The 17,534-nt window shown below is 49.6% G+C and overlaps 1 protein-coding gene across 1 annotated transcript; it reads right to left on the bottom strand.

Moving 5' to 3' along the window:
- Nucleotides 1-1,789: 1,789 nt before the first annotated feature.
- Nucleotides 1,790-12,394, bottom strand: LOC140908885 (histone acetyltransferase p300). The gene is made up of 4 exons (XM_073336912.1): nt 12,158-12,394; nt 5,504-5,644; nt 3,430-3,888; nt 1,790-2,424 (listed from the first exon to the last, which is right to left on the bottom strand). The coding sequence occupies exons 1-4, from the start codon at nt 12,392-12,394 to the stop codon at nt 2,407-2,409; spliced, it is 855 nt and encodes a 284-aa protein (XP_073193013.1). The 3' UTR covers nt 1,790-2,406.
- Nucleotides 12,395-17,534: the final 5,140 nt, after the last annotated feature.

Here is a 17,534-nt window from a genome sequence, read left to right as displayed (position 1 = left end):
ACCTTTTATTAGTGGGGCCTCTGAACTTTACTGGGAGTGTTCCAGGGGAAAAGCCTGTGTGTGGCAATCTAACCTGAGAGACTACAACTCCCATGGTGCCATGGGGGAAGGGGGGGAGACTTTCTCATGCAGGGAGAGCTGGCGGTGGACTCTATTTTGGGGGAAGGAGTGAGATTCCTGCTGGGGAGCTCTGACTGTACCAGGAGCTGCTGCTGAGAACCCGCAGGGGCTTTGATCGAGCAGGGAGCCTCAGAGGCTGTTGTTGTCTTCACTGTGCCTAGAGCTGACTGGGGTGGGCTTGCAGCGAAGGAACTGAGAGTAACCCCCACTCTGGTTTGGGAAAGTACTTGCAAGGGAAGGGGCACAGCAGAGACTGAGTCTGAGGAGAGGCAGAATGATCTTCCCACCGAACCAGGAGCCAGCTCCAGCCATCAGAGGGGTTGTGCAGCTTGTTGCCTTGGCTGGAGTGATACGCAGAACCAACAGAGCACTGTCTCCAGCTGCAGATCTTCCAGCACGCCCACGCAAGCCAGCGTCTAGGACTCTGAAATCCAGAGGAGTGTACACTTGGGATGGGGTAAATGGTGGCAGTGTAAATGCCAGTTAGATAAGTTTCATTTATTGCTGTGTACTGTATTTATTAATTGATTTTATTCAATTCCCCCTTGTGGATTTAAATTAGTAGTGACACATAATCTTAGGTTTCAGAGTAACAGCCGTGTTAGTCTGTATTCGCAAAAATAAAAGGAGGACTTGTGGCACCTTAGAGACTAACCAATTTATTTGAGCAAAGCTTATGCTCAAATAAATTGGTTAGTCTCTAAGGTGCCACAAGTACTCCTTTTCTTTTTACATAATCTTAGACTCTTATACCCTGATTTTTTAAGTTGTTAAGTAAAGGTGCGTTCACTCTAATGCAAGTATATTGGATTTATATTATTTATAATTGATATTTTTGAGTTACACCCATGCCACAGATTATATTATTATTATTATTAGAATAGCTTTGTTCCTGGAGGTTCCCCAGGCATGCCATTGAGTGTGTACAGGGGCCAGCCAGGTGGAGGCACCGCTAATTTTAAATTCCTATAGGAGTAAAGCAGGGGTTCTCAAACTGGGGGTCCTGACCGCTCAGGGGGTCACAAGGTTATTTCTTGGGGGGTCGCGAGCTGTCAGCCTCCACCCCAAACCCCGCTTCGCCTCCAGCATTTATAGTAGTGTTAAATATAAAAAATTTGTTTTTTAATTTATAAGGGGGGGTTGCACTCATATGCTTGCTGTGTGAAAGGGGTCACCAATACAAAAGTTTGCGAACCACTGGAGTAAAGAGACTGTAGCAGAGGGGTAAATAGAGGATTCCCACCTATCCAACAGCACCACTGGGATACTCAGGATCTTCTTGAATGTCAACAACATCAGGCGCCCAGGCACACATGTGAGTGTTGGCTGCTCCCGAGTAACCCAGAGAGGAAAGGGTGGTGACACAAGTCTCACGATATTTGGTGTGTTTTTTAAAACCCCAGGCCCGGGAGTCAGGTGATTTAATGAGACTTTCAGCTTTCATTCAAAAAAAATTGTTTCGAGCCTGCCTGGGTGCAGAAAAAAGCCTGAAAACATGGCTCAAAACCCAAAGACAAACATATAAACCCTAAAATGTTATATATTTATTTAATCTCATGATGGGGGGGGGGAGGGAGCTGACTCATGCTCTTTGAACACTTGCCACTGGCAGTATTGTGTGAAGGGTGTTAATGCTGTGTGAAGGATATTATAAAATAACACACCCTAATACCAGTGGCAAACACACGTTGTTTAATAGTTTGACTGCACCAGAAAAGAAAACAATATCCTAAAGCATTTTCACAACCAGGAGTACAGAACAATTCTAGCCCAGAATAGCCACTAATCTCTGAGAGCCTGTACCCTAGGCTGCAGAGCTGGAGGGGGGGCACAGCACCTGGGCCATGGCCTGACCACTTTTGAGCAGGTACATGGAAAATAGGGTTGCCATTGACTAGGCCGCGTTTTCTACTCTCTTGCCAGTTAAGAGATGTCACTTGCTGGGTCTTCGTTTTGTTGATGCTTGTGTGGTGATCTTGTAACTAGCGGTCACACTCCGAATGGCTGGAAGCATGCCATGGCAGCCACCCAGGTCCCACTCTGCATGCGCAGCAGGCCGGGGCCTCACCTGACAGTTGCCAAAACCGCAATGGCACCTCTCAGCGCCAAGAACCAGCCGGGAAGTGAGACAGACACATCAGCCAATGGCCAGGCTCGCCAGCAGGGAAGGGGTCAGGTGTGGAGTAGGAGAGATGGGGATCCTGGGAGAGAACAGTACGGGGGGAGGGGCTTCCGGAGGGCTGAGGCTCTTGAGAGGGGGTAGACTAGGCCAGGGATTTCAGGTTCTCAGGAATGGTGGAGCACCTGAGAGTGGAAGAGAAGGGTCATGCAGAAGGTGGCAAATCTATGTTCCCCAACTTTAAAGGGGTCATATGCTGCACTAAATCCAACCTCCCTCCCCAGCACCCCGTTCTTCACAGGAACTAGTGGAAAGCCAGGGGTTTGTGGGGAGAAGTAATACAGGAGAGCTCCTGTAGATGGCCCATACAGATCCTCTCTCCTGGGATATGTCCGCACATGACTGACCCAAGAATTATCTGAGATTTAATGAAGGATTTTTTCCCATTAGGTTAGTAGCTAAAAGGGCACCTGCAGCTGCTTAGCCTTGATAGCCTGACCAACCCCACAGTGCATTGGTCTTACTCAGCTCACAGTTTGAGGCCACTTTCAGCAGGAGGCTGCAGCACCACTGCATCTTTGGGAAACACTCCCTAAACAGGCCTACAGCCTGGCGCTCTGGGACTCTCCTGACCAGCGCTGTCACCACAAGGAATGCAGGCTTCCGAGCCAGGGACAGAACATTCTCCTTGAGGTTGAAACAGAGACCAGCAACTTGGCTAGGATGAGGGAGAAGCCTGTCAAGGGCATTGGGAACGCAGAGGTGGGATGTTAAATGACCCCTTTTGAAATGCTGTGGGGCGAGAATGGACAAACTGCTTCCCCTGGAATACACTATGCCGCAATCACTGAGAGGGAACTTACTGAGCAGCCCTCTTGCCTTACAGTTCATAGTGCCCAGGACAGGTGCTGACACAGATAGATGGTCTCTTTCTCTCCATGCTGCCCATATAGAAAACTTTCCCCTTGTCAGGCCATTTATCTGTGCCAAGGGACACAGGCCTACTATGCTTCACTATAGCTTAAGCAAGATCGTCTAAGAAATGTCTTACAGGGCACAGGCCTGTAGGTTCCTTGTGTTACTGCTAAATATAATAAAAGGCTAAACTAGATCTATGGGCTACACTGCTGGCCTGGTGGAGTTGTTGGTGTGGCTGGTGTTGGTGAAGGCAATCCTTGCTGCTGACCTACCACACCGGTCCTCTGCATGCTTGCCATCCTCCTTCGGAGCATCTGGGCCTGCTGCAGATGGTGCTGAAGTTGCTGTTGGCGAAGCTTGTGTTTAATGTTGAGGCAAAAGGGCACCGGGCACTTGTTCTCCTGGCAGTGCTTAGCATGGTAGCAGCAAAGAGCAATGAGCTGTTTGCAAATAGGGCACCCTCCGTTGGTCTTGCGCTTGCAGCCTTTGGTATGTTGGACAACTCGTTTCATCTTCTGACAGGATGGCAGTGAACAGTTGGCGTTACGACACTGGCAGGCATGGACAAGGGACTGGATACAGCGCTGGATGCTCAGGCGGCGGGAGTCACCAGGGCTCTGGGTGGTTGCAGTCTGCTGGTTGTTGCTCTCATCGTCTAGGCCAAGGCCCAATTTCTCCATCTTGTGGTCGTGGTTTTTAGTGTTATAACAGGTGATGCACAGGTCGTAATCCTGGAAACAGACAAAACATTTTGAAAATTAAACAGCTGTCTACATAACCTGACACAATAAATATACAAATGGGGTCATGTCACCAACAAGGGAGCCCAACTGTCCCAGATGGACTGTGGTGGGGGAATTGGCCTTTTTGTTAATTATAAAGCCAGAAGGGACCATTGTGATCATCTAGACCACTGCTTTTAGAAAACATCCAGTCTTGATTTCAAAGTTTGCAGTGGTGGAGAATCCATCACAACCCATGCTAAATTGTTCCAATGGCTAATTACTGTCACTTAAATTTGCATGCTTATTTCTAGTGTAGATTTCTCCAGCCATTGGATCTTGTTATACCTTTGCCTGCTAGATTGAAGGGCACTCTCATCACATTTCTTTTCTCCACGTAGGTAGCTCTAAACTGATCCAGTCACCCCTTAAACATCTCTTCGTTAAGATTGAGCTGCTTGTAAGCATGTTTTCCAATCTTGTATTCATTCTTGTGGCTCTTCTCTGAACCTGCTCCAATTTATCAACTTTTTTTTTTTTTAATTGCAAACAGTAGAACCAAACGCACTATTCCAGCGGAAGTCACACCAGTGCCAAATAGAGATACTATAACCTCTCTTTTCCTACTCGATATTCCCCTTTTTATACAGCCAAGGGTCGCACTCGCTCTTTTAGCCCGTGTTGCACTGCCTTGCAATGTTCCTTCCATGGGCAGCAGGTCGCATAGGCTGGGGGAGACTTTGCCGCCCCAAAGAGCCAGATGTGACCCGCCCCCTGCTGTGACGCTCCCTGCGGACAGCTGTGGCTCCAGTCCTCTGGCTCCGAGTCCAGTCCTGTAGTGCTCCGGGGCTGGGGCCAGCCGCCTTCCCACGCTCCAGAGCTGGGGAGGCTGGGGCCATGCGCCACCCACCCTCCCAGTGCTCCTTTGGGGCTGGGGTCTAGCTGTGGGACTGGACCAATGGCTGCAGTGCGGAGGGAGGCTCTGGGCTTGTGGGCGGGGGGGGGTGGGAGTTGGTTCCAGCAGGGGTGGAAGGGTTGGGGCCTGGGGCGGAAGGGGAGGGGCTGGGGGCTGGCCTCCCACAGCCGGTGGGTCACACGCCACTCATGGTTCCCTCTAACCATTGCGCAGGCAGCTGTCAGTGTGAATGTACAACAGTGCTTTCCCTTCTGCGCTTTCAGAGCGGCGCTGTAACTTGCAGAAAAGCCCAGAAAGCTGTGGAGGAGAAAGAGGCGGCTACGAAGGAGCTCACAAATCCCTACGTGCAGGGGAGCGATTGGCACTTTTCCAAAAGATGCAGGGGCTAGAGGAGAAGTTCGAAGGAAGCAGGGCTCAGGGACAGGGAGCAAGAGAGGAAATACACTGCTCGGCTGCCAGCTGAGGGGCTAGAAATCAGATGGCGATCGCGGGTGGAGAGACTCAGGGAGCTGGACTGGGTTTGCGATGTGTTCGAGAGAGAGAAGAGGGACACCGCGCCGAAGGGGGACACAGAGTGTGAGAGAGATCGGAGGACCGGAGCACCGGTTCCCATCCCCACGGGTCTGGTGGAGCCAAGGGAGCTGGAGCAACCTGCGGGGCCAGTTACTAGAAGCAGGGCGAGAGAGTTAGCACAGGCTGACATGGTACCTTCAGGAGCGGAGTCGGAGGTTGAGGCTCAGGAGGGGAAGTTCGCAGCAGCAGCAGCTGGGAGCAGTCTGCAAAGGGAAAAGTGATGCCCCAGAGTGGCGCAGCAGGAAGTGGGGTCACGTGTCCTTTCAGAGGAAGTGACTGGGGGTGCAAAGGTGAGCGGAGCAAAGGGGAAGGCGCTCTCCTCTACCCCTACTAGTGACGAGGGGGTGCCCTTAGAGACTGGGATGGTTCAGGGACTAGCACAGGGGTTCGCAAACTTTTTTTTTCCCCACGGACCACTTGAAAATCGCTGCGGGGCTCGGCAGGCCACTTACTGAGCTTTCCAAATGTTGTTTGTTCCGTTAGCTAACGATTGGAAAGCGCTTCGGATAAAAGCGCTTTATAAAAAACCTTAATAATAATAAACTTCTTTTGCTCTACAATAAAAGCACACAGCTCATATTTTAATAGCAGTCGTCTGACCTTTCTAATGCGACGGAGGCGCTCTCTCTCCCCTGCCACGGCAGCCCCTGAGCTGGGGCTGGGAAGAAGGTGGGGGTCTCCCCAGCAGCCACAGCCCTGGAGCTGGGGAAAGTTGTCTCTTTCTCTGGTCACTGCAGTCCTGCATGTCCCAAATTCCCCCCACCCCCTCTTCTCACCCCAGTGCCCCCTCCCACCTACCCCCTATTTCCCCCAAGGCCGCCACCTCACCTTTCATGTGCGTCTTCTCCAGGGTCCAGGCACCTAATTAGTGGGGCCACGCCTGTGGGGCCCCACTAATTCGGTGGGTGGCCCTTCATTTGCTTGTGTGCGGCCACCCAGGTGCGCATCTTCGAGGGAACTATCCGCAGACCACCTGAATGGAGCTTGCAGACCACTGGTGGTGGTCTGCGGACCACAGTTTTAAAAACCTCTGGACTAGAAGATGCAGTGTTACAGGTGACACAAGTAGCTAGTATCTGTGATGTAGTAATCGCTAGGTTACAACACAAAGAAAGACACCATCCAAGGGATGCTAGTTCTGCTCCTCCACTCAATGTTACATTGACACCATATAGGTCAAGAGACCCAGCCCCTTTGGGTGGGAACTTATGGACATTTGGGTGATCACCAGCACTGCCTAGGTCCCTAGAATTTCAAGGACCTTCTTCACTCCCTTGGTATATGCTGGTATCACCTGGCGTACCTGTAGAACACCCAGTGTTCATGGACTTAGGGATGTCCTGTGTCAGAGTGGAGATGCCTTAAGTGTAGGATGTGGAGGTTTTTATGGCAAGTTACCCTGCTCACCCAGTATTATATGCAGGGGAAAGTTCTGATAGCTCTGATGCGGAACGTGCTGATCCGGGTAAGAGAGCCCCATATCCTGTATCGAGGAGTCAAAGCCCAGAAACCATAGATTCAGATCCAGGCAGCAAAAGCCCACATCCTGATCCAGGGAGATGAACCCTAGATTCTGATTCAGATTGTCCCATGGCAGCTGTTACAGAGATTAAGTCCCTAGATTTGATAGCTAAGCAAGTAGGGATGATGGAGGATGCTTTGGTTGTGAGGCATGCACAGTGTGTGCAAGAAACTGTGAAAGTATTTGGCTTACCAAGGGAAGACTGGGTTAAAATCCTACAGCTCACAGTGAATTGAGCATTATGGAGCATTACTCCCTGAGTATACAGTAGGAGAGAGATCTTTTAAAGAAACAGTAGCCCTTTGGAATATAACCAGCACCCAGGACAAGCTGGCATGGCCATCCTGTCTAACCTAAAGCAAAGACCCAATGCTGGTTGGTAATCCTGAGTTGCAAGCCCCCCCATGGAGTAAACTTTGCATCCGAATAAATCCAGGCACTTGGCATCCTTAGGGTATGTCTACATACGAAATTAGGTCGAATTTATAGAAGTCATTTTTTTAGAAATCAGTTTTATATATTCGAGTGTGTGTGTCCCCACAGAAAATGCTCTAAGTGCATTGAGTGCCTTAACTTGGCGGAGTGCTTCCACAGTACCGAGGCAAGAGTTGACTTCCGGAGCGTTGCACTGTGGGTAGCTATCCCACAGTTCCCGCAGTCTCCGCTGCCCATTGGAATTCTGGGTTGAGATCCCAATGCCTGATGGAGCTAAAACATTGTCGTGGGTGGTTCTGGGTACATATCGTCAGGCCCCCGTTCCCTCCCTCCCTCCGTGAAAGCAAGGGCAGACAATCGTTTCACGCCTTTTTTCCTGAGTTAGCTGTGCAGACGCCATACCATGGCAAGCGTGGAGCCCGCTCAGGTAACTGTCACCATATGTCTCCTGGGTCCTGGCAGACGTGGTACTGCATTGCTACACAATAGCAGCAACCCCTTTCCCTTTGGCAGCAGACGGTGTGATATGATTGGTAGCTGTCATTGTCATGTCCAAGGTGCTCCTGGCCAGACATGGGCGCAGGGACTAAATTTGGAGTGACTTGACCAGGTCATTCTCTTTAGCCCTGCAGTCAGTCCTATTGAACCATCTTATGGTGAGCAGGTAGGCGATACGGATTACTAGCAGTCCTATTGTACCATCTTCTGCTGGGCAGGCAAGAGATGAGGATGGCATGCAGTCCTTCTGCACTGTCTGCTGCCAACCAAAGATGTAAAAGATAGATGGAGTGTATCAAAACAAGAAATAGACCAGATTTGTTTTGTACTCATTTGCTTCCCCTCCTCCCCCATCTAGGGGACTCATTCCTCTAGGTCACACTGCAGTCACTCACAGGGAAGGTGCAGCAAGGTAAATCTAGCCATGTATCAATCAGAGGCCAGACTAACCTCCTTGTTCCAATAAGAACAATAACTTAGGTGCACCATTTCTTATTGGAACCCTCCGTGAAGTCCTGCCTGAAATACTTCTTGATGTAAAGCCACCCCCTTTGCTGATTTTAGCTCCCTGAAGCCAACCCTGTAAGCCGTGTCGTCAGTTGCCCCTCCCTCCGTCAGAGCAACGGCAGACAATCATTCCGCACCTTTTTTCTGAGCGGACGCCATACCAAGGCAAGCATGGAGGCTGCTCAGCTCACTTTGGCAATTAGGAGCACATTAAACACCACACGCATTATCCAGCAGTATATGCAGCACCAGAAACTGGCAGAGCGATACCGAACGAGGAGGCGACGTCAGCGCGGTCGCGTGAGTGATCAGGACATGGACACAGATTTCTCTGAAAGCATGGGCCCTGCCAATGCATGCATCATGGTGCTAATGGGACAGGTTCATGCTGTGGAACGCCGATTCTGGGCTCGGGAAACAAGCACAGACTGGTGGGACCGCATAGTGTTGCAGGTCTGGGACGATTCCCAGTGGCTGTGAACTTTTCGCATGCGTAAGGGCACTTTCATGGAACTTTGTGACTTGCTTTCCCCTGCCCTTAAGTGCATAAATACCAAGATGAGAGCAGCCCTCACAGTTGAGAAGCGAGTGGCGATAGCCCTGAGGAAGCTTGCAACTCCAGACAGCTACCGGTCAGTTGGGAATCAATTTGGAGTGGGCAAATCTACTGTGGGGGCTGCTGTGATGCAAGTAGCTCACGCAATCAAAGATCTGCTGATATCAAGGGTAGTGACCCTGGGAAATGTGCAGGTCATAGTGGATGGCTTTGCTGCAATGGGATTCCCTAAGTGTGGTGGGGCCATAGACAGAACCCATATCCCTATCTTGGCACCGGAGCACCAAGCCGCCGAGTACATAAACCGCAAGGGGTACTTTTCAATAGTGCTGCAAGCTCTGGTGGATCACAAGGGACGTTTCACCAACATCAATGTGGGATGGCCGGGAAAGGTACATGACGCTCACATCTTCAGGAACTCTGGTCTCTTTCAAAAGCTGCAGGAAGGGACTTTAGTCCCAGACCAGAAAATAACTGTTGGGGATGTTGAAATGCCTATAGTTATCCTTGGGGACCCAGCCTACCCCTTAATGCCATGGCTCATGAAGCCGTACACAGGCAGCCTGGACAGTAGTCAGGAGCTGTTCAACTACAGGCTGAGCAAGTGCAGAATGGTGGTAGAATGTGCATTTGGAAGTTTAAAGGTGCGCTGGCGCAGTTTACTGACTCGCTTAGGCCTCAGCGAAACCAATATTCCCACTGTTATTACTGCTTGCTGTGTGCTCCACAATATCTGTGAGAGTAAGGGGGAGACGTTTATGGCAAGGTGGGAGGTTGAGGCAAATCGCCTGGCTGCTGGTTACGCGCAGCCAGACACCAGCGCAGTTAGAAGAGCACAGGAGGGTGCAGTACGAATCAGAGAAGCTTTGAAAACCAGTTTCATGACTGGCCAGGCTACGGTGTGAAAGTTCTCTTTGTTTCTCCTTGATGAAACCCCCCGCCCCTTGGTTCACTCTACTTCCCTGTAAGCTAACCACCCTCCCCTCCTCCCTTTGATCACCGCTTGCAGAGGCAATAAAGTCATTGTTGCTTCACAGTCATGCATTCGTTATTCATTCATCACACAAATAGGGGGATGACTACCAAGGCAGCCCAGGAGGGGTGGTGGAGGAGGGAAGGAAAATGCCACACAGCACTTTAAGCACAGCACTTTAAAAGTTTACAACTTTAAAATTTATTGAATGCCAGCCTTCTTTTTTTGGAGCAATCCTCTGTGGCTGAGTGGCTGGTTGGCCGGTGGCCCCCCCACCGCATTCTTGGGCGTCTGGGTGTGGAGGCTATGGAACTTGGGGAGGAGGGTGGTTGGTTACACAGGGGCTGTCTGTGCTCCAGCTGCCTTTGCTGCAGCTCAACCATACACTGGAGCATACTGGTTTGATTCTCCAGCAGCCTCAGCATTGAATCCTGCCTCCTCTCATCACGCTGCTGCCACATTTGAGCTTCAGCCCTGTCTTCAGCCCGCCACTTACTCTCTTCAGCCCGCCACTTACTCTCTTCAGCCCGCCACCTCTCCTCCCGGTCATTTTGTGCTTTCCTGCACTCTGACATAATTTGCCTCCACACATTCGTCTGTGCTCTGTCAGTGTGGAAGGACAGCATGAGCCCAGAGAACATTTAATCACGAATGCGTTTTTTTTTCTTTCTAATCTTCGCTAGCCTCTGGGAAGGAGGAGATCCTGTGATCATTGAAACACATGCAGCTGGTGGAGAAAAAAAAAGGGACAGCGGTATTTAAAAAGACACATTTTATAAAACAGTGGCTACACTCTTTCAGGGTAAACCTTGCTGTTAGCATTACATACATAGCACATGTGCTTTCGTTACAAGGTTGCATTTTGCCTCCCCCCACCGTGTGGCTACCCCCTCAACCCTCCCCCCTCCCCGTGGCTAACAGCAGGGAACATTTCTGTTCAGCCGCAGGCAAATAGCCCAGCAGGAACGGGCTCCTCTGATTGTCCCCTGAAGAAAAGCACCCTATTTCAACCAGGTGACCATGAATGATATCTCACTCTCCTGAGGATAACACAGAGAGATAAAGAACGGATGTTGTTTGAACGCCAGCAAACATACACTGCAATGCTTTGTTGTACAATGATTCCCAAGTACGTGCTACTGGCCTGGAGTGGTAACGTGTCCTACTGCGGTGGATGGAATAAGGCTGCCCTCCCCAGAAACCTTTTGCAAAGGCTTTGGGAGTACATCCAGGAGAGCCGCGAATGCCAGGGCAAATTAATCCTTTCACATGCTGCTTTTAAACCATATATAGTATTTTAAAAGGAACACTCACCGGAGGACCCTTCTCCACCTGCCGGGTCCAGGAGGCAGCCTTGGGTGGGTTCGGAGGGTATTGGCTCCAGGTCCAGGGTGAGAAACTGTTCCTGGCTGTTGAGAAAACTGATTTCTCCGCTTGCTTGCTGTGAGCTATCTACAACCTCATCATCATCATCATCCTCATCTTCTTCGTCCCGAAAACCTGCTTCTGTGTTGCCTCCATCTCCATTGAAGGAGTCAAACAACACGGCTGGGGCTGAACCCCCTAAAATGGCATGCAGCTCATCATAGAAGTGGCATGTTTGGGGCTCTGACCCGGAGCGGCCGTTCGCCCCTCTGGTTTTCTGGTAGGCTTGCCTCAGCTCCTTAAGTTTCATGCGGCACTGCTTCGGGTCCCTGTTATGGCCTCTGTCCTTCATGCCCTGGGAGATTTTGACAAAGGTTTTGACATTCTGAAAACTGGAACAGAGTTCTGATAGCACGGATTCCTCTCCCCATACAGTGATCAGATCCCATACCTCCCGTTCAGTCCATGCTGGAGCTCTTTTGCGATTCTGGGACTCCATCATGGTCACCTGTGCTGATGAGCTCTGCATGGTCCTGCAGCGTGCCACGCTGGCCAAACAGGAAATGAGATTCAAAAGTTCGCGGTTCTTTTCCTGTCTACCTGGCCAGTGCATCTGAGTTGAGAGTGCTGTCCAAAGCGGTCACAATGGAGCACTGTGGGATAGCTCCTGGAGGCCAATACCGTCGAATTGTGTCCACAGTACCCCAAATTCGACCCGGCAAGGACGATTTAAGCGCTAATCCACTTGTCAGGGATGGAGTAAGGAAATAGATTTTAAGAGCCCTTTAAGTCGAAATAAAGGGCTTCATCATGTGGACGGGTGCAGGTTTACATCGATTTAACGCTGCTAAATTCGACCTAAAGTCCTAGTGTAGACCAGGGCTTAGATTTAGGCGCTGGGGCTTGCTGATCCTGCCTCTCCCTCTCATTTACTGCCGACACTACCAACGAGCAAGGCTGTGGGTGTGTGAACAGGTAGTTGAACCCCTTGGAGGATATGAAGTACTTCCTCTCCACAGGAGGGATGGAGGCCGGGGTCTGCCAAATGGTCTTTGCATTGGCTTGTATAGTTCTGATGAGAGGTAGAGCGACCCTGGATGGTCCTTCTAGTGCCAGGATGTCCACCATAGGGTCCTCTGACTCTACAATCTCTTCGGCCTGCAGGTTCATATTCCATGCCACCCTGCACAGGAGTTCCTGGTGGGCATGGCTATCTATGGGGGTGGCCCCGAGACGGAGGTGTCTGCCACTGTTCACCTGAATATTATGGGTTAGTTGTTATGGCTCACCGCTGATCACATCCAACCAGAAGATTGATAGATTCTTGTTCAATTCAGACTACAGGGTCCAAGAACTCAGATCGTTCTATAGCAGGAGAGGACTCTTGGGGTGCTTGGCAAAAACACTTACACTGAGGACAATAACAAATTGATAAAAGCTTTATTGAGATTAACAAAAGAATAATAAATGCTATGAAACGTATGACTGCAAAACAGTAAAAGAATTCCAAAACTCCTGGTGGTAACATTCCTATTATAAATACCTTAACCTAACACGGACGAAGTGGGTATTCACCCACGAAAGCTTATGCTCCAATACGTCTGTTAGTCTATAAGGTGCCACAGGACCCTTTGCCGCTTTTACAGATTCAGACTAACATGGCTACCCCTCTGATACATACAGTAGGTGTTATAGCTACGTACTGAATGTGACTTTTGAACTTAAGGTTTGCGATCCAGTTATTGATTATGACTGTGACAATCCAATACCTGATGATGTAACTTGTCCAATGATGGACCCAGGACCCACTAGTGGTCTCATCATAACACCCATATTAGGGGACTTGATTAATCAAATTTGGTTTATGCATATTTCTGTGGTGTTAAATTTGTCTAATTGGTATCTAGGCGAATTCAGCTATTGTACGCATTCCAAAGTGGCTTCGTTTTTCTCAGTACTCCTTGGATTGCAGCTTATCAACAACAAATACAATATGTTGTTCTGTTGGGGATGGATAATGAAATCCATGAATTGCATACCTCTAGGAGAAAGTGTAGCTTGAATCCTCTTGGAATTTTAGGATCCCTGACAGATCTTTGGAAGATTCCCAAACATATAGATTATATGTTACAAGAGGAAGTCAACCAGGGGGTCAACCCAATGTTACATGGAATAAGGGGATTGTCACAAGAAAAGTGATTTACTATGTACAACATGCATGACATAACCCAACTATTTAATGAGACCCAATTTATACTCCTGAGGGCATTCTGTGCCAAATAATTAAGAATTCTGTGCCAAAAAATAAAAATTGTGTGCACAATATTTTAGGATTCTTCAAAATTCTGAAATATTATTTGTCAAATAAATGTGGAGGCTCCAGCATGGCATTGGGGAGCACAGACCATTGGCTGCACAGAGATGGGAGATCACTGTGCAGCTCCATCCAGGACATGGACTCAGCAGTGAGGCTGCACCCAACCCTGACACAGCGCAAGGGCCGGGCCTGCCCTAGAAACACCCCATGGCCTTGCCCATCCGTGCCAAGTGCACCAGGTGTGGGCAGGCAGGTGCAGCAAGGCAGGATCCAAGTGTGGAGGGGCTTAGTGTGGGGGGGATCCAGGTGTGGGTTGAGAGGGTTTTGTGTGGGGCAATCTGGGTGTGGGGAGGGATCTGGATGCACAGGGGCTTGTTGCAGGGTCCTGGGTGCAACGGTAATAGGACTCTGCAGGGGGGATTCAGGTGAAGGTGGTTGGGGCTCAATGTGGGGGGGTCTGGTTGTGGCGGGGGATAGAGCTCAGCAGGGGGGGTCTGGTTGTGGTGGGGGATAGAGCTCAGCATGGGAGGTCTGGGTGTGAGGGGGCTCAGTGGGGTGGGGATCCAGGTGCAGCTGGTTGGGTCTTGGTGGGGTGGGGATCCTGGTGCAGATGGCTCATCAAGGTGGTCCAGGTGCAGGGGGAGTGGGGCTCGGCAGGGGGGTTCTGAGTGTGGGGGGTGAGGCTCGGCGGGAGGACCAGAGTATGAGGGGGTCTGGCTGCATGGGAGGCAGCTCCCTGTACAGGGATCCCTCCCCATGCAGCTGAGGAGCAATGGGTGCAGGAAGCAGGAGTGGGGGGAGGGGCCTTTGCAGCGCTTCCTGCAGCCGGGGGAGAAATCTGGGTCTGACCCAGCCCTGGATGCCATGCAGGGGAAGAGGAAGTCCCATCCTCCCCAGCCCAGCCTGGTCTAGCAGCTGAGCCTGGTGCAGGGTAGGAGCCACCAGCTGGGTCTTCCCCAGTCCTGCCTCCTGCCTCACAGTGATTTACCTCTCTTCAGGCTGCCCTGGGCCCATGAAACATACTGCTGGGAAGGGTCATGTGACTGCTTTTGTAGCTTCCCTTTGCTTCCCTGTCAGAAAGTCATTTTTCTGCAGGGAAGCAAAGAAATCTGTGGAAGACATAAATTCTGTGCATGCGCAGTGGCGCATGATTTCCCCAGAAGTACAACTTAAAATTAAACAGCTGGTCACTTTAAACCAGGGGTCGGCAACCTTTGAGAAGTGGCATGGCAAGTCTTCGTTAATTTAAGGTTTCGCATGCCAGTAATAAATTTTACATTTACAGGGCCCCCCCGACAGAACCCCAGACTGGCAGCGGGCTGAGCAAGGCCGGTGGCTGGGACCCTGCGGCTGGAACCCCAGACTGGCAGCGGACTGAGCGGCCCCAGACTGGTGGCGGGATCTCAGCCACCGGCTTTGCTCAGCCTGCTGCCAGTCTAGGGTCCCCGCTGCCAGCCCCGCTCATCCCACTGCCAGTCTGGATGGACGGAACCCTGGGCTGGCAGCGGGCTGAGTGAGGCCGGCAGGGGCCAGTGGACGGCACCCCAGACCAGCAGCAGGCTGAGTGGAGCCAGCGACCAGGACCCTGGCTGGCAGCAAAGTGCCATTAAAAATCAGCTCGCATGCCACCTTTGGCACACGTGCCGCAGGTTGCTGACGCCTGCTTTAAACAATGATCAGCACAAGGATCAATATATAGGAAAAGAGATTAGCTGCCCCTGCATATGGAAAGTATGTTGTAACTACAATCGCTGATGCATTACAATCTCTAAGATTGGGAAAGGTTCCTGATGTAATAAAAAAAGATGATCAGTTGTTGAGTTGGTATTGCCCCAAATGTTTTCAAAGGCTGGGAAAGGAACGATTCATATGTTTGGATTCGTGCCAGCGTTTATCAGGAGGTATAATGAGACAGCTAAAATCTGACACACCTCATCCCAACCGAGACAGTTGTTCTCTTTCTAAAGATTGTAAGATGACATGATCTTTGTATGTCTCATTCATGACCTTGCTACCAGTGTTTGACCGAGACAAGGATGTGGACATGCAATTGGTGGTTGTAGGTCACCTTGAAGACGACATCTCCAGAGAACGCGTCAATGTGCCTTCTTTGGTGGTCCATCACACTTCAACTCAAACCTGGAAAATTCCGCAGGTGGCCTGCTGCTCTGAAAAAGGGCCTTGGTACATCTGTAGATGTAATGTGTTCGAGACAGGCACTGTCCTGTGTGGACTTTAGGGAGAGGAGTTACGGAATAAATCATCCTCATTGTAGTGCCTGGTGACGTTGACCAAGTGGAAGACTCTGATGGAGAGGGTGACCTATGTTGGACATGGCCAATTTTGTGTGGTAACCAATCAAAAGAGGTACAAATATGGTCCCTTGGTGTGTCCTGTCACAGACCCAAATTTTTGTTTTACTCCAGAGCAACCTACTTTGACAGGGAACCAAGCCATTTCCCCTATTCCCACTTTTGAAAACATCACCATCATTGAGTCTGACCCAGCCTATGAGGATTTAACTATCCAAAGTACACCCACATTTCTTGTCTATATTCCTCTGTTAAGCTTACAATTAAAGTCATTACTGGCTTGTAAGGAGACCCACCTCATACAAATTACTAACGATATGAATAAAGACAGGTTTCAGAGTAGCAGCCATGTTAGTCTGTATCTGCAAAAAGAAAAGGAGGACTTGTGGCACCTTAGAGACTAACAAATTTATTTGAGCATAAGCTTTCGTGAGCTACAGCTCACTTCATCGGATGCATGCCAAGCTATTACTCAAATTAATTAATGAAGGTGATGCGTCTTCAATAACCCCCAGGAACGATGATGGGTTATTGCCCAAAGAATTGCAATAGGGGTTATTTGCATTGTTTTAGGATGCATGCAGTATAAACCCAACAAGTACTGTCTAGGCAAAGACCTAGACAGATACCAAATATTAATTATGGTGACTATATATCCATGGTACCTGGGGTACCACTCCAGAAACACTTCAGGGTTCTGAGTCTGTTTTTACGATACCCTTCCTCCACCCTGAGAGGTGGAATATGGCGTTGTAACTGTCTCTACAGATGCCTGACCGTCTACAGCCATATCTCTCTGACTGGGTTCATTTATAAATCAGCCTGTCAAAGGGGGCATGTAGCCTACAGGGCTAGCCTGCTTGCTTGCCTATATATCTTTTCTTATAGGTTTCTTATTTTCTTATTATAATAGGTTTATATTAAAGTATGCTAGCTGTAATGCAAGGGACCTACAGGCCACACCCTGTATGTTGAACTAAGGCAAAGTTAGCATACATATGTTTGGGACCTTTCACCCAGATAGCAAAGTTGGCATACGCATGTTCGGGCCCTTTCACCCAGATAGGTGATGATGAATTAAAGCATAAGGTCCATCTATGGCTGTGACCTTTAACATAGATAGATAAAGGATACATTGAAGCAGGTTGGCATAAGGGGCTTTCTAAGTTCATATCCTCTTTAAACTTAACAGGTACAGCGCAAGGAAATAACCGATATAACTGGGTAGGACAGAAATAACAAATGTGGGAATGATCTAATGTCATTAGTATGTATGGATATGTCATCCATGTGTACAAACATGGCAGCCTATGGAGTATGTGTACCCTAGCATAGTGTGGCTGAGGAAACCAAGTTGGGACATAGAAGGGGGGAGCTTAGGTGTTCAAGCCGTATAAAAGGGGTGACCCACCAGGCCAAAGCAGCTTAATTAGTTCTTTGTTTATTAGTCTGTTAGTGTTTTACTTAACTTACTTTACTGACTTAAACTTACAATTAAGAACTAAGTTACCTTCTTTAGCTCTTAGGTCTTTAGCTTTTCCTAAGCTCTGCACCTCCCACTCAAGAACTGAGGAACCTGGACCCGGACTATTTTGGCATGCCAGAGTTGAGGCTGGTCCTTTGTCTCTTACCGCCAGGTTATCAAGGATGGGTATGAGTAGAGTAATCAAAAGCTTTACAG

The sequence above is a fragment of the Lepidochelys kempii genome, chromosome 1 (genome assembly GCF_965140285.1).
Source record: "Lepidochelys kempii isolate rLepKem1 chromosome 1, rLepKem1.hap1, whole genome shotgun sequence".
In the NCBI taxonomy this organism is placed as follows: domain Eukaryota; kingdom Metazoa; phylum Chordata; order Testudines; family Cheloniidae; genus Lepidochelys; species Lepidochelys kempii.
The sequence above is the reverse complement of the archived record's forward strand: the minus strand, read 5'-3'. Positions and strand labels throughout refer to the sequence as shown.